Source organism: Brassica oleracea, chromosome C5, assembly GCF_000695525.1.
Source record: "Brassica oleracea var. oleracea cultivar TO1000 chromosome C5, BOL, whole genome shotgun sequence".
In the NCBI taxonomy this organism is placed as follows: Eukaryota; Viridiplantae; Streptophyta; class Magnoliopsida; order Brassicales; family Brassicaceae; genus Brassica; species Brassica oleracea.
This window is the reverse complement of record NC_027752.1, coordinates 43,390,479-43,407,213: the sequence shown is the minus strand read 5'-3', so window position 1 is coordinate 43,407,213 and position 16,735 is coordinate 43,390,479. Positions and strand designations below refer to the sequence as shown.

General features: G+C 38.5%; 4 protein-coding genes and 1 non-coding gene across 7 annotated transcripts; 1 reads left to right on the top strand and 4 right to left on the bottom strand.

Annotated features, from left to right (window-relative positions):
• The first annotated feature begins 615 nt into the window (after positions 1-615).
• LOC106294943 lies at positions 616-1,713 on the top strand. The gene is made up of 2 exons (XM_013730664.1): positions 616-1,073; positions 1,213-1,713. Exons 1-2 carry the CDS (start codon positions 726-728, stop codon positions 1,642-1,644), a joined length of 780 nt encoding a protein of 259 aa, XP_013586118.1. The 5' UTR covers positions 616-725; the 3' UTR covers positions 1,645-1,713.
• LOC106294942 (protein DEFECTIVE IN EXINE FORMATION 1-like) lies at positions 1,682-6,422 on the bottom strand. Of its 2 annotated transcripts, none has more exons than XM_013730663.1 (13): positions 6,108-6,422; positions 5,873-5,983; positions 5,696-5,778; positions 5,504-5,621; positions 5,240-5,403; positions 4,092-4,891; positions 3,940-4,010; positions 3,505-3,761; positions 3,250-3,431; positions 2,730-3,013; positions 2,539-2,656; positions 2,269-2,451; positions 1,682-2,206 (listed from the first exon to the last, which is right to left on the bottom strand). In XM_013730663.1, exons 1-13 carry the CDS (start codon positions 6,233-6,235, stop codon positions 2,120-2,122), a joined length of 2,586 nt encoding a protein of 861 aa, XP_013586117.1. In that variant the 5' UTR covers positions 6,236-6,422; the 3' UTR covers positions 1,682-2,119. The 2 variants fall into 2 exon arrangements, with proteins under 2 accessions (XP_013586117.1, XP_013586116.1); XM_013730662.1 differs by having other exon boundaries at positions 1,682-2,184; positions 6,108-6,417.
• Positions 6,423-6,624: 202 nt separating this feature from the next.
• Positions 6,625-12,216, bottom strand: LOC106295759 (mRNA-capping enzyme). Of its 2 annotated transcripts, none has more exons than XM_013731733.1 (17): positions 11,997-12,216; positions 11,571-11,752; positions 11,344-11,470; positions 11,025-11,176; positions 10,821-10,904; positions 10,673-10,735; positions 10,436-10,567; positions 10,136-10,345; positions 9,605-9,727; positions 9,070-9,119; positions 8,787-8,949; positions 8,559-8,696; positions 7,999-8,106; positions 7,793-7,891; positions 7,509-7,683; positions 7,265-7,395; positions 6,625-7,017 (listed from the first exon to the last, which is right to left on the bottom strand). In XM_013731733.1, exons 2-17 carry the CDS (start codon positions 11,697-11,699, stop codon positions 6,892-6,894), a joined length of 2,010 nt encoding a protein of 669 aa, XP_013587187.1. In that variant the 5' UTR covers positions 11,700-11,752; positions 11,997-12,216; the 3' UTR covers positions 6,625-6,891. The 2 variants fall into 2 exon arrangements, with proteins under 2 accessions (XP_013587187.1, XP_013587188.1); XM_013731734.1 differs by having other exon boundaries at positions 6,722-7,017; positions 12,028-12,210.
• Positions 12,217-12,682: 466 nt separating this feature from the next.
• Positions 12,683-12,755, bottom strand: TRNAE-CUC. Its single transcript has one exon. It is a non-coding gene; the product is annotated as a tRNA-Glu (tRNA).
• Positions 12,756-12,993: 238 nt separating this feature from the next.
• On the bottom strand, positions 12,994-14,818 carry LOC106292391. Its single transcript, XM_013727982.1, has 3 exons — positions 14,186-14,818; positions 13,209-13,907; positions 12,994-13,131 (listed from the first exon to the last, which is right to left on the bottom strand). The coding sequence occupies exons 1-3, from the start codon at positions 14,816-14,818 to the stop codon at positions 12,994-12,996; spliced, it is 1,470 nt and encodes a 489-aa protein (XP_013583436.1).
• Positions 14,819-16,735: the final 1,917 nt, after the last annotated feature.

The following is a 16,735-nucleotide window of genomic DNA, read 5'->3' as shown; positions in this document are numbered from 1 at the left end:
TTTGTAATAGCTGTTTTGACATCTTCTATAACAAATAACCAATCGACTTTGTTTGCTATATATTTGTTACTACCAAAAATATTGTTGAAATATTAATAAAAGGTAATTTTTTTTTCATTATATGATGATATAGCAAAATTATGTACTCGGTTTATAAATACATAGTTTATATATATAATGAAAATGATGTTAGACATATCAGTTATAACCGAAATCCATAACAATCAATAATATACAATGATGCATTTAATTAGGTAGTCATCAAATCAAAATTTGTTATGTTCATCTAAGAATGTAAACAATTAGCGACTAAAACCAACAAAATAATGCTAGTAGTTATATATATAAACTTACGTGTGCTCATAAAATCAGATGCTATAAAAAATTATTTGTGATAATTATTCAAAAAAAACTGTAATGTTTTAAATAAATAAAAGTTAATTCTATGAATCATTAAACTACTTGACATTTTGTATCTATATCATTTTGTAATTTTAAAATGCTAACAAGTTGAATAGAAAGTTAGAAATCTGTTTTTTATATATGCATGATGCTATTAAACAGACCAGAATGAAAGTAAGAGACTCTTAAGTATAATAATCCGTGAAAACAGGGTATTTTCTGTAAATACTTTAAACACACAGAACTGGTTTTGGATAATGCAAGAACCAAATTAAAGAACGAGCGGTTACTCTCTACCCTCTTCTCCATCAGAAACAAACAAGATGATGAACACACTTCAAGCATTTCAGACAACTCTAACACCAAACTTCCATGTTCTATTCAATCCCCCAAGACATTCCCTTCCTAGAACCCAATTCCTCTGTCTCTCGAAACCCAGAGATGGAAACTCGGACTCAGAGTCTGATCCCGATCCTCCAAAACCCGAAGGAGATACACAGAGACAAGAACTCTTAGCCAGGATCGCCATGCTTCAAACATCAAAGGTCCGTTTAACTGATTTCCTGGACGAACGATCAGATTATCTCACAAAGTTTGCTGAAGAAGCCAACGCTGAGTTTGACAAGGTTGGAGAAGACGCCATGAAAGACCTCGACGAAGCAAGCTCAAGGGTATTGTATCACTTCTAAAAGATCCTCACTTTTGTCTTACCTTTATTCTTAAGCTCAAGAGATATTGGTTTGCTCGGATGATCTTGCATGAACAGAGGATTTATAAGCTGACATTGTTTGTAACTTGGTGATTGAGCAGATACTAGAGAACATAGAGAGCAAGATGCAAGCATTCGAGGAATCTGCAGGGTTAAACAGATTGGAGATAGAGGAGAACGATAATAAGTTGGCTGAGTTTGAGGAGCAGATCGTGGAAGACAGGAATGAAGGATTGTTCTTCAAGAGCTTACGCGATAAACAGCCTGTTGATTTAGAGAAAGCTAAAGAGGAGACTCAGAAAATACAAGAGGTTACCAAAGAAAGTGTAGGATCAGAGTCAAGAAGGAACATTTACCTCGGTTTGATTGGGATCGTGGCTCTAGCAATCGCTGATTCGTTTGTTTCTTCACCGGATTGGAGAAAAGTAGCTGTTCTTGGAGCTATCCTTGTCCCACTGCTCACTCAGTTTGTGAACGAGCAGACATTGTTATCAGAGGAAGCAGATAAGGGTAAAGGAAACAAGAAAGAATGAATAGGAATGACTCTGTATCACAATGTAAAGTAATACAGAGTGATAATGCATGAGCAGTTTTTTTTTTTTAACCGACGAAAAGTTACAGGAATAAAGTAATACATAAACTTTATAAACTCAAAAGAAAGATTATCTAAACATCTTTAACAAACAAAAAACGATATCTAAAATACTTTAGACGAGCTATTCAAGGGGAGATACTTAGAGCTCAAGCACTTAGCATCACTAGTCTCTGTTACGGGAAAAGGATGGGAGGGGGACAGCTTCTTGAGGTCGTAGTATCACGAGCAGACCGAACATCCCCAGCATCGGGAGGACAAGTAGCCACTTCAGAAGCTTGTAATAATACATATGGAAAGTTAATGAGAATTCGTCTGAGAAATGGAGTCCATTCTTGTCCACCATCTCCACCATTACTGTGCCTGTTGTCCTGACTCCAACGGTTGGTAGTTTTATTCTGTATTTTCCTGGTTTGTTATAGATCTGGCTCTGCTTTATCCTCCTGTCTCCTTGGTAATTGCCTGGTACCAACAGCGTCGTCTGTAACATTTGAAAACCCGCTCTAGTTTAGTTTCAAAGGAACCATTGCTAATCATATCATCTATTGAGGTTAGAGGAACTTACTGTAACGTTGTAGGGTGCTTGTGAACCTGATGGGTATCTGTAGTTATCAACAATCTCAATCTCAGCCCAGAAGTTTTTGCCTTCCTCATCGCGGAAACCTCTGGTTGAATGCGTGACAAAAACACCTTCACGATCATAACGGATGGCCTTATTGTTCATCCCTTGATCAGTCGATCTCCAAGCCTGATGAATTTGAGAACCAAGTGTGAAATCAGTAATCTATCATTTAAAAAGAAACAATGTCTACGAACAGTATTCGGAAGATCTTGCCTTGAGGGGATGGTGAGGAGAAGGCGTTGAGAAGCAAAAGACGTTCCCATTCATAGTTGAGACGATCAGATCAAGATCATCTCCACCGTCAACATTATCAGCCAAGACCATGCTGTATCTGTAACACAAACATCTTCCGTTAAAAAAATATCACTGTAAAAGCGAAACTACTAAGGAAGCAAGTGACTTACGAAGTTTCACCAATATCAACAGCGTCAGCGCACGAGGTGGGTCCATCTATGAGATACATGTAACCGTCAAAGGATGTAGTAACAATGGTGAGTCCCTTCTTTTTCTCACCTCGCTTGTTCAGATCAACAAGAAGAAGCTGGTTCATCACTCTTCCATGAGTTCTGTACGGGTAAGGACGGACAATCGAACCATCCTTGCCACTAAGAACGTAAATGTTTCCTGATGTCGTAGGAACCACAACATCAGTATGTCCATCACCATCAACATCGCCTATTGAAGGACCCTGAAAGAGAAGATTAGTATCAGTCTCTGATTGTGAAGTGAACAGAGAGTGGATTCCAAGTAAAAGGATGTTTGGTCTCACGCAGGGGCTTACTACTTGAAAGTAAGAACAGGTGAAACTTATGAAATATCATATGCACTATGATCAATTCATATAATCGTGGTGATATATCTACACGTTGTTCATTCATAAGGCTGTTTTACACTAGATGAGAATAAACGGATGTAACTGTATACCTGGGGAACAAGACTCTTTAGATGTACTTCCCAAATTTCCACTCCTTGGGTGGTCCATGCTGCTACATTTCCGTGGGAATCTGTTGTCACAAGTTCAATCTTTCCATCGTCATTTATATCAGCTGCAACCACTGCCCCTTGTATTTCAGCCATTTCAAGTGGGAATTTTTCTCTGATGTTTCCTGCAAAAAGACAACAATCTTAGAATCCAAATTAACACCAAGACTTGCAAAGGAAACTGCCATGAAGTCTTACCACGGTGGTCCATGGCGTAGAATAAGCCAAAAGAAGTTCCGACAAGAATATCCATGTAACCATCGCCATCCAAATCAACAACCGTTGGGGAAGAATACATATATGCACGGAAGTTTGAGTTATCCGTACTCAAATCTAGCTCTTTGACCCATTTAACTTGTTTTGTCTCAAGATTGAAAACCACAATTGAACTAGCAATATAGTTTTTGATGTCAATACTACCAAGCTCTTTCAGATGTTCTGGATTGTCATAATACCTGGAACAAATAGCTTATCAGGGTCAGTTATATTAAGCAAAGTAAATAAACTGGAAACGCTAACATTTAAGACCTCATGCATGTTTTGCAGAAAATATTTACTAATGATGCTTTTGAATTGACAGCTTATGGACAGTTGGACACATCTTCGGCGGTAAAGAGAGGAACAGAAACTTACTCAGGGTCGAAGAAATAGGAAACAGCAACAACCATCTCCTGTATTCCATCTTTGTCTATGTCAGCAATAACCTGATAAACAAGTGACACTGTAAGATCTCTCATGGAAGCAAGTAATCAAAGACAATGGTTTTTGACATAGATGAAACTCACAGGAGTGCACAGTATATGGGCGTCAATGTTCACATAATCCTCTGAGTTCTCGTGCTGCCCCTCGACCCATTCCTCATCACCCCACATGGTCTCATTAACATAATCGTCATAATCATAACTGTATTCGTCACCTAACTCCTCTGTATCACGCAACAAGTCAAACGATGAATCTGCGTCAGCTTCTAATATTCCATCGTTTTCAACTGTGGCCATGCGAACACCCTCATTGTTGTCTTTATTGTCAGAATGGCCGTCCGAGCCACCATCTTCCAGAAGTCGCCTCCCACTTTTGGTTCCTGTCTCTGTCGTACTACTGTTTCCAGATGTCACCAAAGTTTCTGAAGAATTATCCGTACTGGTATTTAATTTAATAACAGTTTCATTCTTAGCTTCACTAATCTTGCTTTGATCCACCTCATTGGTGGTTACATTTCCACTGGTTTTTTCGGTTGAGCCAGCTGTAGTATCATTTGTTGCCGAATTGTTCGAGCTAACATTCATGGAGGAGTTGTGTAGCTCTGGAGTAGGCTTTACAACTGCTTCTGTTTGGTTATTCTCGGGTTTCTTCTGATCCTCTTGAGACGTCACTGGGGTAGGCTTTACGACTGCTTCGGTTTGGTTGTTCTCGGGTTTCTTCTGATCCTCTTGAGACGTCACTTGAGTAGGCTTTACGACTGCTTCTGTTTGGTTATTTTCTGGTTTCTTCTGATCCTCTTGTGACGTCACATTTGAAGCCTCGCCGTGAAATTCTTTGGGCATCGAGACTGTAACATTTGGTGTTGTGGTAGTTGCATGCGTTTCTACAAAGAGGAGTAAGAGTCACAAAGTTAACTTTCATCAAGTCTTAATACGACTCTCCTAATCCATGTACTTACTCAACAGTCTTAATACAAAGAGATACTGATAAGAGAGGATGAACCCCATGCAAAATCCATAAAATAAACGAAATACAAAAGGTACAAAAATTATTCAGATAAGCTGAGGCAGGTGCTCCAAGCAGAAACTAAGCTTTACACATTCAGTTAACCTAACCACACAACGAATCTGACCAGTCGAATTCAACTAAGCAGAGACTGTGGACGATGGGCATAACTTAAGCAGTAAACTATAAAACCGATGTCGAAACTCAATATAATAAACAAACTTACGAGTGGCCGATGACTTCACCTCCATAGCTTCATGCACAAGCTGTTCATCATGGACATCAGGATGTGAACGGTCAACAGGGTCAGGATTCAGTCCCACATGCCAGTTCTTGTGAACTTTTCTACGTGGCACTTCTAGCTTATCTGACATCAAAAAGCCTGATACCCTGGAAACAAGAAAGTATCATAACCAAACCTATAAAACTCCAAGGATCATATGATAACAGACAAAAGTATATATATTTATCATCCGCGCGTAAAAACAACCTGAAAAAGAGCACTTCGCCATTGTAGGTCGCCAGAGCAATTTCTCTAACACCATCTTTGTCGATATCAAATAGAAGAGGACTTGAATGCACGTTTGACTGATGAAAAGCAGGCCACCCTAGCATTTCGTAAGTGGCATCAGTAACATTACAAAAAGTTCTCGAGGTTCTACATCATTAGATATCGAGGTACCTGGCATCTTGTCTCCATCAGCACCTTCAAGAACTTCAAGGTAGTGAACAAAAGATGGAACAACAATGTCAAGCTTTCCATCACTGTAACAAAAAAAAACCAAAAATCAGGTCAACACTCATGATCCCTAATCAAAAACTCAGATTCCATCATATATGATTGCTATATCATATATACCTGTTGATATCAGCAATCAAAGGTGTAGCATAAACACTAGAAGTGACTTCAGTTTGCCATCGCAGCTCCAGTTTCCTCGGGCACTGAGTATTCAACAAAGCATCTTCATCACTGCACAACGAACACCAACCTCTTAAGAGCAAGGAAAACGTATCTCCAACAATCAAAGCTAAATACGCACAAGTCTTATCGAATTGTATCGTCTACGCAGAGCTCAATACAGATCGAAACTTACATTTCGGGGTAGCCTTGCTCGTCATCGGTGGCTTTACGCTCTCTGAACTTGTTTTCCCCATAGGAGGGATTCGATAAGATCAGGAAGAGGAAAAACCTCAGCAGACACCGTCGCGTGTGGGTTTTCATATGATCACACTCCAGATGATTACCTTGGAGCCGATCCAGGTACGAGGGAGCTGAATGCAATTACAGAATTGGGGTTTTAGGGATTCAGGTGGAGAGATCGAGAAGGAGAATTAGACGAAGAAGCTGATCGCAGCAGAAAATCGAGTGACGCAGGGAAGAGTAACTGCTTGCCGTTTTGATCTAAAGTTGTTGTAAGACTTCGGTCAACGAAACAACACGCTGTTTAATTACAAATATAAGAAACACCACCACTTTTTCTTCACTTAGAATGGTTGTGGGGTCCACACATTTTTCATAAATTTTCGGTATAACGTAAATGTGAGTGAAAAGAGTGGGAACAACAATACTTCATCTATGAGAAAAATGAGCAACCATTTTTTCTTCCGAAGTTAAAATAAAACCAATAGCAATATGATACTAATACTAAAGGTTACAACATTATATATCCTCCTAAGTGCTATGGCTTGTACGTTGTACCATTACAACATCTTCTTCATCTAAACATAAACACACCTTAAACCATCATCACATATGCCAAACGGAATCGGATTCATTACAAAACCCTAAAGCTTCTCGAAACAAACCACACATCCTGAGAAAAAGCAGAGCTCCTTCTTTCTTCTTACGTACAGTGTTAGCATACAACCTATGCAGTTTCATCTGCGGCGCGCGGCTTTGCTATCCATCTGAATACGGTCCGCGTACATAGGCAAACGGATGATCTCCCTTATCTCCTGCAGCAACACTTCCTCTGTGATGTTGTCCTTTATGCTTCTCATCACCTATTTCAACATTCACAATGGGTTTAGACTAAACCTCATCACACCAGGTAACATTGACATATAGGTAAGAAAGCTTAAACCCTTGTTTGAGACATGAACAATGAGAGAGATACGACAGAACACACAAAGGACGAGTGGAAAGTTCGTAAGCAAAGTATGATCATCATACAGTAATGTCACAACTGAGGATTTGGATCTAAAGAATACAATCAATCATATAAAGGGAGGTAAGACACGGAGTACTGACCTTTCTATAAGTGTTGATATCATTTGGCGTTGATTTATCGACCCTGACCCGCATGCTAACCCAGACTTGCTCATCCTGATCCCAAGAACACTCTACAATCTTCCCAGAGTACTCGGCCGGGTCTGAATCATCTGTTGCAGTTTTAGTATTAGCAGCTAGTAGTTCTCAGAAATAATGGAGTAATTTATGATAAATGGTGTTCACTACTATCAACAAATATAAGCAGAGATAACACCATACACACCTCTAAAAACAACATTATTTCCATCCATATGCTTCTTCTTCCCCCTTTCAAATAAGGAAAGCATTCCCCTGCCACTCTCATCCTGTTCGTATAGAAAGTCAACCGAGTTCATTTCTGGATACTTCCACTTCAGTAGACCTTCATGGGTACGGGCAACATAAGGGTCATCCCAGCCCTGTTAACAGAAAAGCAGATTTCAGATATTTATTAAGAAGCTGGACCAGAGTTAAATGGCTTGGGTCTTAAAGTTAACATCCGATATACTTTCTCGGTCCCATGGTTACCTGAAATATAAGACCGTCGGCTTCATGTGAAAGTGATGGAATGAAACCCTTCAAAACCTTTTCAACCGCAGAAAGCAACCAAAAATCTTTTCTCCGTACCTAGACAAGAAAATAAGTACCAGCTCCATGAACACTTATACAGGGGAAAAGGAATTGCAAGAATGGGAAATGGAATGAGAAAGAATAATATAACTCTTAGTACGCACCCTAAAAGGCTCAAGATCATATCTGTAGATATGACTTCTTGCCTTCTCATGATTTCGGGGATCTATCACCTCCTTCTCGAGCATCTTCCATCTTTCATAGAAAGGCCGCTGATCCATATAAATCGTGCAACTAAGCATTAGTATCTTAAGCAAATGACACGTGATACAGCAAGCCAAACACGAGAATACCCTACACTAATGACAGCTGTGAATGATGGTAAACAGATTATGTCAAGGCTTACTCTCCGCGACAGCTACGAAAAATTATGTTTCAAGTGTTGCATAAAATTCAGTAAGCCATTGGTATTAGATGCTCAATATGAGCATAGGTATTATATATATTTTATATTTCCCGGAGTATTTATCGCATCACAAAACATATCAGACATGAAAAACAATAAACATTTTAAGAGTCACAGTAAGCCTGATCTAAATACTGCTACAGTGTTTACGATGTGCTTCAAAACATACTCAAATATTGAGCTAATCCCAGTGAGCCAATTTAAAACACGGGAACCAATCCAACCATTAAAGATCCAAGAAAGAAAGACAGTTCCAACCTCTACAACTGATTGGCCGTTGATTGCTACCATATCATAGATTAGATATCTCCTCTCCTGCCTTTGTTTATCTGGCAAGGTATCTATAATCATTTCTCCATCAAGCAATGTGAAGTGATGCACTTTATCAGATATGCCCTAGCAACCAAATAAAATTACATAAGAAAAAAACAGGATTTGTATATATATAACGATACAAACTATCAAAGATAAAAAAAAATCACTCACTTCAGTTGGGTGTTTGAAGGGGAACCGCATTTGTACTCTCCGGAACCTAAAGCTCCTATCTACTAAATAACATCCATCCATGGTTAGCAGCATCATGTATCGCGTTCCATCAGCCTTCCATGTTGCATAATAGTACCGCTGTCTCAAGAGTTGCAAATTATCCCTGTATTAGAACAAGTAAATTAAAAATTGAGAATCGCAAACGAGATGGATTTGTTGGGTCCGAAACTAAGGGGATGCACCAGAGCCCGACATGGTCAAATGGTAACGCAGATAGTCATACCTGTTTAAGGATACAGGGTGTGAACCTGGAAATTGCGAACATCCTCTTCCCTAGAGTAGAGAAAAATAGTTCAGCAAGCACATGTTAGATTCCGTCATTAAAGAAAATATGCAGATATAATGATACCAAAACAAAAATTTAATCTTGTCGACCTAGCCATCTGAGAAGTATACTAAGCGAGCCAAAAGAAAATAACTAACAGAAACGAAATAATAAGCTATGTTTCGGATTCATAACGAAACCAAAGTCAATGGGAGAAAAGAACCTAAAAGCTAAGGGATACTTCTTTCAAATTCACAAAAAAATGGGTACCAAGATGCCGTTCTAATTTCAAATTAGTACATCCTACTGTTGAAATTTTCTCAAGTAGCATCCGAATAAATGGACGAGCAATAACAGAATAAGAGACATCAATCACGAGACAATAGTCATTTACACCAAAGCGACAAGAAACTGAACATCAATTGTGAGACACTCATCGATTCAACTACATGATATTATGTGTGGACATATAACAAGATTTCAAAATCCCTACCCCAATATTCAGCGATAGCATCCTATAAAAGAAGTGCCGGTAACCTTCCTCCTGGTCAGGGGGTATTTCATCACCCAAAACGTCATCATTTGACATCTTGACTTCCACCTGATGGGGTTCTTCCTGAAACAGTAAGCAGTAAAATAACTATAAACCAATAACCACCAGAAAAGCATGCAAACCAGATGAGCACTTTATGAGTTTTGTCAGCCTTGGATAGTCTCAACTTAACCAACAATATGCACCATACTTGATAAAGATTAATTCATGAGTGATGGAAGCTTCTGAAAAGCTAACTTTCTTTAGAGAACCAGTGTTTCAAAGATCACTAGTAAATGGTAAAATGGCATAGATATAACGATTCTGAAGCTGGAATTCGGGAATGAGCCGTTCTTCAGATGGTTTTTCTAATTAACAATGAATAAGGCATGCATAAAGCTTGAAGAAACGGGCAAGAATATCAATGAAATGACAGTATATGTATATATGTGATCAGCTAAATTAACGATCATTTGTTAGCACCGAGATTACCTGCACAGGACCAGCCGGACCGCCATCATCATCATCATCATCTGGTACAGCTTCACCATTTAAATCAAGCTCGGTAGACCTCTTCCATTCCGGAGTTGATGGGCAAATAACACTCTCAGGTTTTATTTCGTGATAAAACGTGTATAAAGCATCAATATAGTCAGGTTTATAGATCCCAGGGGGGCGGGCATCGGAAAAGATTTTTAATGCCTGCGAAAAACACCATAGGATAAGATTCTTTACTCTTACGAGGTACATAAAATGCAATGCACAAATACAACGAAATAAATGAAAACTGACCTGTGTAACATTCATCGGCCCAGATCGCATAAGATAATGAACTATCATAAACCCTGTCCGATTATGTCCATGTGTACAGTGGACGAGAATATACTTCTTTGAGTGTTTTAGATTTAGGACGAACTGATTAACCTGAAGAAGGTTTGTTCAAGTGAGCTACTAACAGTAGACAAACTTACTTTTGTAAAGAGTATCACGAGAAAATAAAATACAACTTGACCACAAATAAACATATACCTCATTGACAAAAGTGTTGACAGACACATTATCTGGCACTGAATCACGACCCTTGCATGCAATCTACAAGCAAAGAATACTAAAGATAAGGCAAACTGCTACAGCTCTCACAAATAATATAGGAATAGACAGTATGTTTTATTATTACCTTAACATGCTTAATGCCTTCCCTCTTTAAGTCTGTCGTAGAATAGTAACGAGTTGTATTTGTCAAATCAATCACTAGACCAAGCTGAAAAGGACCGCAACTTACACAACAAGTTAGATCACGGACATAATAGTGTTAAATAAACAAACGATACAAACACATTTTTTTTTTAACGAGTAAGGACAAATAGATTCCAATAATTACCTTTCTCCCAGCTATCCTCTGGTTATGGACCACCTGCTTAAAAGAGTATCTACTCCCAGGAGGCACATGATTATTGTAAGCTTCGTTCAGGGGAACTTTGGAAGGAACGAGGAATCCTATCTCATGCCCAGAGGGAGGGCAGTCTAGCCAACCTGTGATATTGGACAGGCTGTCAAAGAGTCACCCTATTTAAAGCATTAGCCTAAACGGGAAAAAGACAAATACACTAGCCAAAACGATTCAGAAGCCGTTTAAAGCTGGGAGTAAATAACAGCCACAAAATTACAATAAATAACTCGGCGAATGATTATATTATCACCTTGAGGGATCTTGTATCTATCATAAGCTTTAGTGTTTCGATTCTGGTAATACTGATCACGGTAAGCTGGCTGAGAGTTATGCGTCGGCTTGTCATATCTCATTCGTTTCCTTCTCTCATCACGTTCCTGTAACAAAAATCATAACCCATCCTCAGTCTCAGGGCTAAACAAGAAAGACTGTGACTTTATTTAAATTTTATAGTAGACTGTGGATAATCAACAGTACCCGTCTTGCTATCTCCACGGCAGACTCTATCCTGTCATCACGCGACGAATAATCTTCAAGATGCCTCACATAAGGTTCGTCATCTTCTTCAGGTTGTGGGGAAGCATTTAAGTCCATCGTAGCAACCATTCAAGTACAAACTTAAAACATCCTTCCTCTTCACGAAGCTACCTAAGCCATATCTAAAATCAAGAGAAACACAAACTATAAGCTACACCGAGGATAAGAAAATAAAATTGCTTCTACAATTGAGCAAATAAGATTCAAATTCAAAGCAAGAGATCCACATAAACTTCTCTCAGCTAAGGAAACCCTAGAAGTCACGAATCAACGAAATCTCAGCCGGACATTTCGAATTCGTCCACTTATCGGAAACATCCCGGCGAGAAATGAGTCTCTAGCTAACTAACAAGTGTGAAGAATCACCTAACGAAATTAAAAGCTTCCGAAGCGGTACTTTGAAACGAGGAAGCTTCGATCGATGATGACGAGGGAATCAAACGGAGGTGGCGAGAGAGAGAGTGTGAAGTTTCAGTATCGATCGCGGGTTCAGTGGGGAAAAAAATTGAAATCGAAACCCTAGAGAGAGAGAGGAGAGAGTAGTTGATGGAAGGAGGAGAGAGAAAGAATCCGACGACAAGTCTTGTATATATATAGTGGTCAGTCGAGGCAGAAACTTATTTATTGGTGACGAAAAAAAGAGAGAGAGAAAATGGTAATAATCTCTTGATAAAAAAGGAGAAAAATGCTAATAAATAACCTAACCTTACACATTTTTCATGAGGATTGAAATATTCAAAGGATGTATTGTTTGTTGAGAAAATAAAACAAAATAAATTATTAAAATTACTGTAACCAGGAAAAAATATTGTTGGCGGAAAGAAAAATTTTAATTATGTCGACAACTTCGTTTATTGTCTTTTTCCTTTACTGTCTAAATAAATAAAATTGTAAATGAGTAAATATGGGGCCAGGTAGGCAAAAAAAAATTTGAAATGTTAAATTATCAAAATATCTGCGAGGCGTGCTCCGAACATGGACGGAGCTCAGAGTTTCAAGAATTTTCGAATTAACATAGAGCCAAAAAAAAGGAAACAAATCAGGAAAAAAAACTCCGTTGCCGGGACTCGAACCCGGGTCTCTCGGGTGAGAGCCGAGTATCCTGACCAGCTAGACTACAACGGATTTTGATGGTTCTTTGTTTAAATACTTATACTTCATTAGTCACATTCTAAGGGATTGATGAATGCCAATGGAAAGACCCTGAACATCTAACTAAAGTAATCCATTGCTTGATAACAACTTGATCAGTAACATAGAAGAGAAAGAGGTAACGATCAGTAATGCAAAATCATAAACTTAAATTGAAAAAGTTTGATTGCAGAGTTGGTAACACTTGCAGAATAACAAAGACCCTTTTGCGTCAGAGGATTTTTTCAGATTTTGGTATCTTAAAAGTTGATGGAGCTGCTTCTTTTAGCTTCATCTTTGAGAGGAAGTTGGAGAGACCATTAGATAATGCAGAGGTTGTGATCAAAGAAGCTCTCAGCAAACTGATAGCCTAAAACACAAAGTGTAAGTCAAGATTTTCTTTACAAACCAAAAAGAGTAAAAAAGAAGTAAAGAAAAGTAACATACCTGAGCTTTGCCAATGCTAATCATTTGCTCCTCTATATCACTAATATTCATCTGCAACTTACTTAGCAATGAGATTGTTGAGGATGAGTTCATCGCTGTGACGACTAGATCATCTGATACTATGAAGTTAGTCTCTCCTTTGACAAGTCCAATACTAGCAGAATCTGAAGTCACCACTGGAGTTAACTTTGCAACTCTCTCACCGTCCCCAAGCACACTCTTCTTGATGGTTTTGGAGAGTCTGCTACTGTTATAACTGCGACGAGAGACCAAGCACTCATACTCTGGCGTTTCTTGTATGACAACATCAAGAAGCTGTATACGACAACTGTAGTAATAAGGAAGCATGGCTTCTCTTCTCTGCTCAAAGCTCAACTCTTTCACGCTTCTCCTCAGATTCCCAACGCATCCCATGTTCAAGTGATCAACAGAGAGTTCCCAAGCAAACTCAAGTGGTATCACAAGAAAAGTGAAAAGAAAATCAACAAACTCTTCTCTGCATTCAGCATAAAGAATCGCTTTGTCTGACTTTCTAACATAAACTTTCAAAGTGACAACTTCATTGACTTCTCCTGCAACTCTAGCTTCTTGGACCAGTGGTGTCAACATTTTACTCTTCATTGCCATACAATGTTTCCTTAGGAATGTGTCTGTCAATGGAGCATCCGAGGTGAATAAACACCCTAGAAGTGTCAGCACCTACATTTAAACAATCAGTAAAAAAAATAAGTTTTGCTGATAAAAGATCTAAGAACCGACCCGGACCAGTTACGGACCCGAAAATTACAAGTATTTTACAGATATTTTGATTATAAACCGAAAGAAATCTATCTGAACCGAACCAAAAAATTTCAAGTACTTAGTTAAGTCCAAATGTCTAGGACCCGAAAGGAACCGAACCGAACCCAACCTAAAGACTTGATTTCCCAGGCTTAAACATGATCCTAGACATAACATGGCAATGAAAGTCAAAGTACCTCTTCAAAACCAACATCAATAACCATTTCTTGAAGTTTATCAAAACCAGAATAGCCAAGATCATTGAGAACATTCAGCACAAGTCCCATAGAGTTTACTGCCACTCTCATATCATCTGTAACAATATAAGACGTTCTGCAGCTGAGAAACACTCCATCCACTTTGTCTTTCTCTCCATCTTCAACCTGAAACTCGCGTGCCATTGAGTTTCCACAGCTACATCTTGACGTACTTACATTGCTGTAAACCTTACAGCAAGACTCCACAGAAACAAAATTTGGACAGACAAAGAACTTGGTCGCCTCAGTGTCATCCACGTTCAGCTTTAGCTTCCTGCAATGACTCTCCTTCATACTCCTTGGATGCATCAACAAGTTTTTACAACCTGGAGTCTTGAAATTATCAATGTCCATGTCTGAAACACTTTTGTACAGATTGTGAAAGCAACCTACGATTGAAGAAGACTGAGGATTCTGATGACGCTTCTCCAGCAACCTGACAATGGTTCCCATAGGAAGAGTCAAAAGACTGCAGAGTACATCTGCAAAATCTTTACAAGTCTCAGCCAGAACAACTCTGTTTTTCTCTTCATCAATGAGGAGTTTTAGGCTAAACTTTGGTTTAGCAGCCATCAAAAGATCAAGGAAGGTGCAAAAGGAAAAGGATCCTAGGATTTAACATACTTTACATCCTACTAGTTAGGCCAAATCATATATTGGATCTAGCTTTTAAGTCATTTAACAGTTGGTTTTATGATAGTATCTACAAAAACACCCTAATGTCATCTATTTTACTTTACAGTACATCCTACTGGCTACTACTGAGGAAAACATCATAGGATTTAAACTTTTAAGTTATTTAACCATGATTTTTGCTCAAACTTTGGGTTTAAGGATTAAGTCTATATAAATTAAAAGGTTATCAAAACGCAAAAAGAAAATGAATTATAAGTTCATAACAGAAGCTTCCATTTGTTCTCAAATTCACTTTTCAGTTCCTATTTAGAAAACATATGGACAATTAGTTTGTTTGATCCAAGAATCATTTCTGGCATGTTACTATGAGCTTCACACCCTAGATCTTTGATCACGTTTGCTATATAATCAACATAATTGCTGTGAGTCATGTGACTCCCAAAGCATCAGTAATCTGCAGCTGACGAAAACTCCACCTACACCGTTTCCAATATTGTATCATACTTCTTCTTCTTCTGGAACCTGAACATGTTTGGTCATCCACTATCATTCTTAAAGAAGTAGGACATACAAAAAAAAAATGAAGGCTCTGTGTCATTCATGTTCAGCTCAAGCCTTGTGCTATATATCTCCTTTGAACAATTTGGATACAGCAGAATAATCTTGTAAGCGTCAGTTTCAAAATTAACAATGCCCAAATTTGCAACACTTCTGTTAAGATTCTGATAACAACCTAGAAGTTGCAGAACCTTTTGATGTCGCTCCAGCAATCTATAGCAATAGTCTCCATTGGGAGTGTAAAAACACTGCTTTAAGTTCAAGCTATTGGAATTAAGTTGACGTGTATATTCGAGTCTAATTATGAGATGAGGTTTGAAACCATAGAATATGAAATGTTGTTAGTAGATGTCAGTCTGATTCGTGATTGATCTTTATGCTAAAAGTTCAGAGAGGCTATTATATTTTAGTTGTCATCTAAAGAATTGAAGACGAGGAATAATTTAAAGACAATTGATCTCACATCAACGAAATAAACACCATTAATACCAACTTAAGATGTTTAAAAGAGTTTAGAAAACAGATGAATAAAAGGAGAAACCATTGCTAGTCGAAGGCTTGAAACATAATCTAAAAACCATAAGAAAGGTATGCAGTTCCATTTGATTTTCTTCAGAGTGTTGGTTTTTGCACATGAAGGTTTAGAAAATATCACGGACCTGTAAGAACCGCAAGTTCAGAAATTAATAACATTTATAAAGAGGCAAATAAATATACAAAAATTTGGGAAATGCTAACAACCCGTCTCTTTCGATTCTTTGCAAGCCTGCTTGACAGACCAACGGTTAATGCAGAACGTGAGATTAAGGAAGCTCTAAGAATGTTGATGAGCTGCAATATAAACATTTTATACGAAGGCAAAAGGACCATACCAAAGTATGTTGGGCCTACCTAATGGCTCAAATAATATATGGAAAAATGTGAAAACGAAATGGGCCTATGGGATCTTATAAAAAGCCTTGTTGGCTTTAATGAAATGAAGTTAACAACATCCCACATTGGTTGGGAAAGTTGATTTTGAGGAGTATATATATGTCTTCATGACATGAGAGGTTAAACAGCTCAGAGGAAGAGAGAGCTCCCCACACGCGCGCCGCCGCCGCCCGGCCGGCTCGGCTCGGCTCGGCTCGGGTCTCGGGTCTCGGTGGAGGGCCTCCGGCCCGATAAGAATATTCTTTTTGGACCAAGTTAAGCTCAACGTTTTGCCATTTAATTCCCGAAAAACGACATGCATTTTATTTTAAACAACACGTAGTTCGTTTAAAAACAACACGCTGTCTCTCTTCTTGACGATAA

Coding starts and splice junctions, on each gene's coding strand:
- LOC106292391 (XM_013727982.1), bottom strand. CDS start 14,818: ATGGCTGCTAAACCAAAGTTTAGCCTAAAACTCCTCATTGATGAAGAG. Junction 13,908..14,185: donor TTGATGTTGGTTTTGAAGAG/GTACTTTGACTT, acceptor GTTTAAATGTAG/GTGCTGACACTTCTAGGGTG. Junction 13,132..13,208: donor TTAGCATTGGCAAAGCTCAG/GTATGTTACTTT, acceptor TTTGTGTTTTAG/GCTATCAGTTTGCTGAGAGC.
- LOC106294943 (XM_013730664.1), top strand. CDS start 726: ATGATGAACACACTTCAAGCATTTCAGACAACTCTAACACCAAACTTC. Junction 1,074..1,212: donor TCGACGAAGCAAGCTCAAGG/GTATTGTATCAC, acceptor GTGATTGAGCAG/ATACTAGAGAACATAGAGAG.
- LOC106294942 (XM_013730662.1), bottom strand. CDS start 6,235: ATGAAAACCCACACGCGACGGTGTCTGCTGAGGTTTTTCCTCTTCCTG. Junction 5,622..5,695: donor TGATGGAGACAAGATGCCAG/GTACCTCGATAT, acceptor ACGAAATGCTAG/GGTGGCCTGCTTTTCATCAG. Junction 3,762..3,939: donor TCCTATTTCTTCGACCCTGA/GTAAGTTTCTGT, acceptor TATTTGTTCCAG/GTATTATGACAATCCAGAAC.
- LOC106295759 (XM_013731733.1), bottom strand. CDS start 11,699: ATGGTTGCTACGATGGACTTAAATGCTTCCCCACAACCTGAAGAAGAT. Junction 10,568..10,672: donor TCAACACTTTTGTCAATGAG/GTATATGTTTAT, acceptor AACCTTCTTCAG/GTTAATCAGTTCGTCCTAAA. Junction 9,728..10,135: donor GTCCGGCTGGTCCTGTGCAG/GTAATCTCGGTG, acceptor TTACTGTTTCAG/GAAGAACCCCATCAGGTGGA.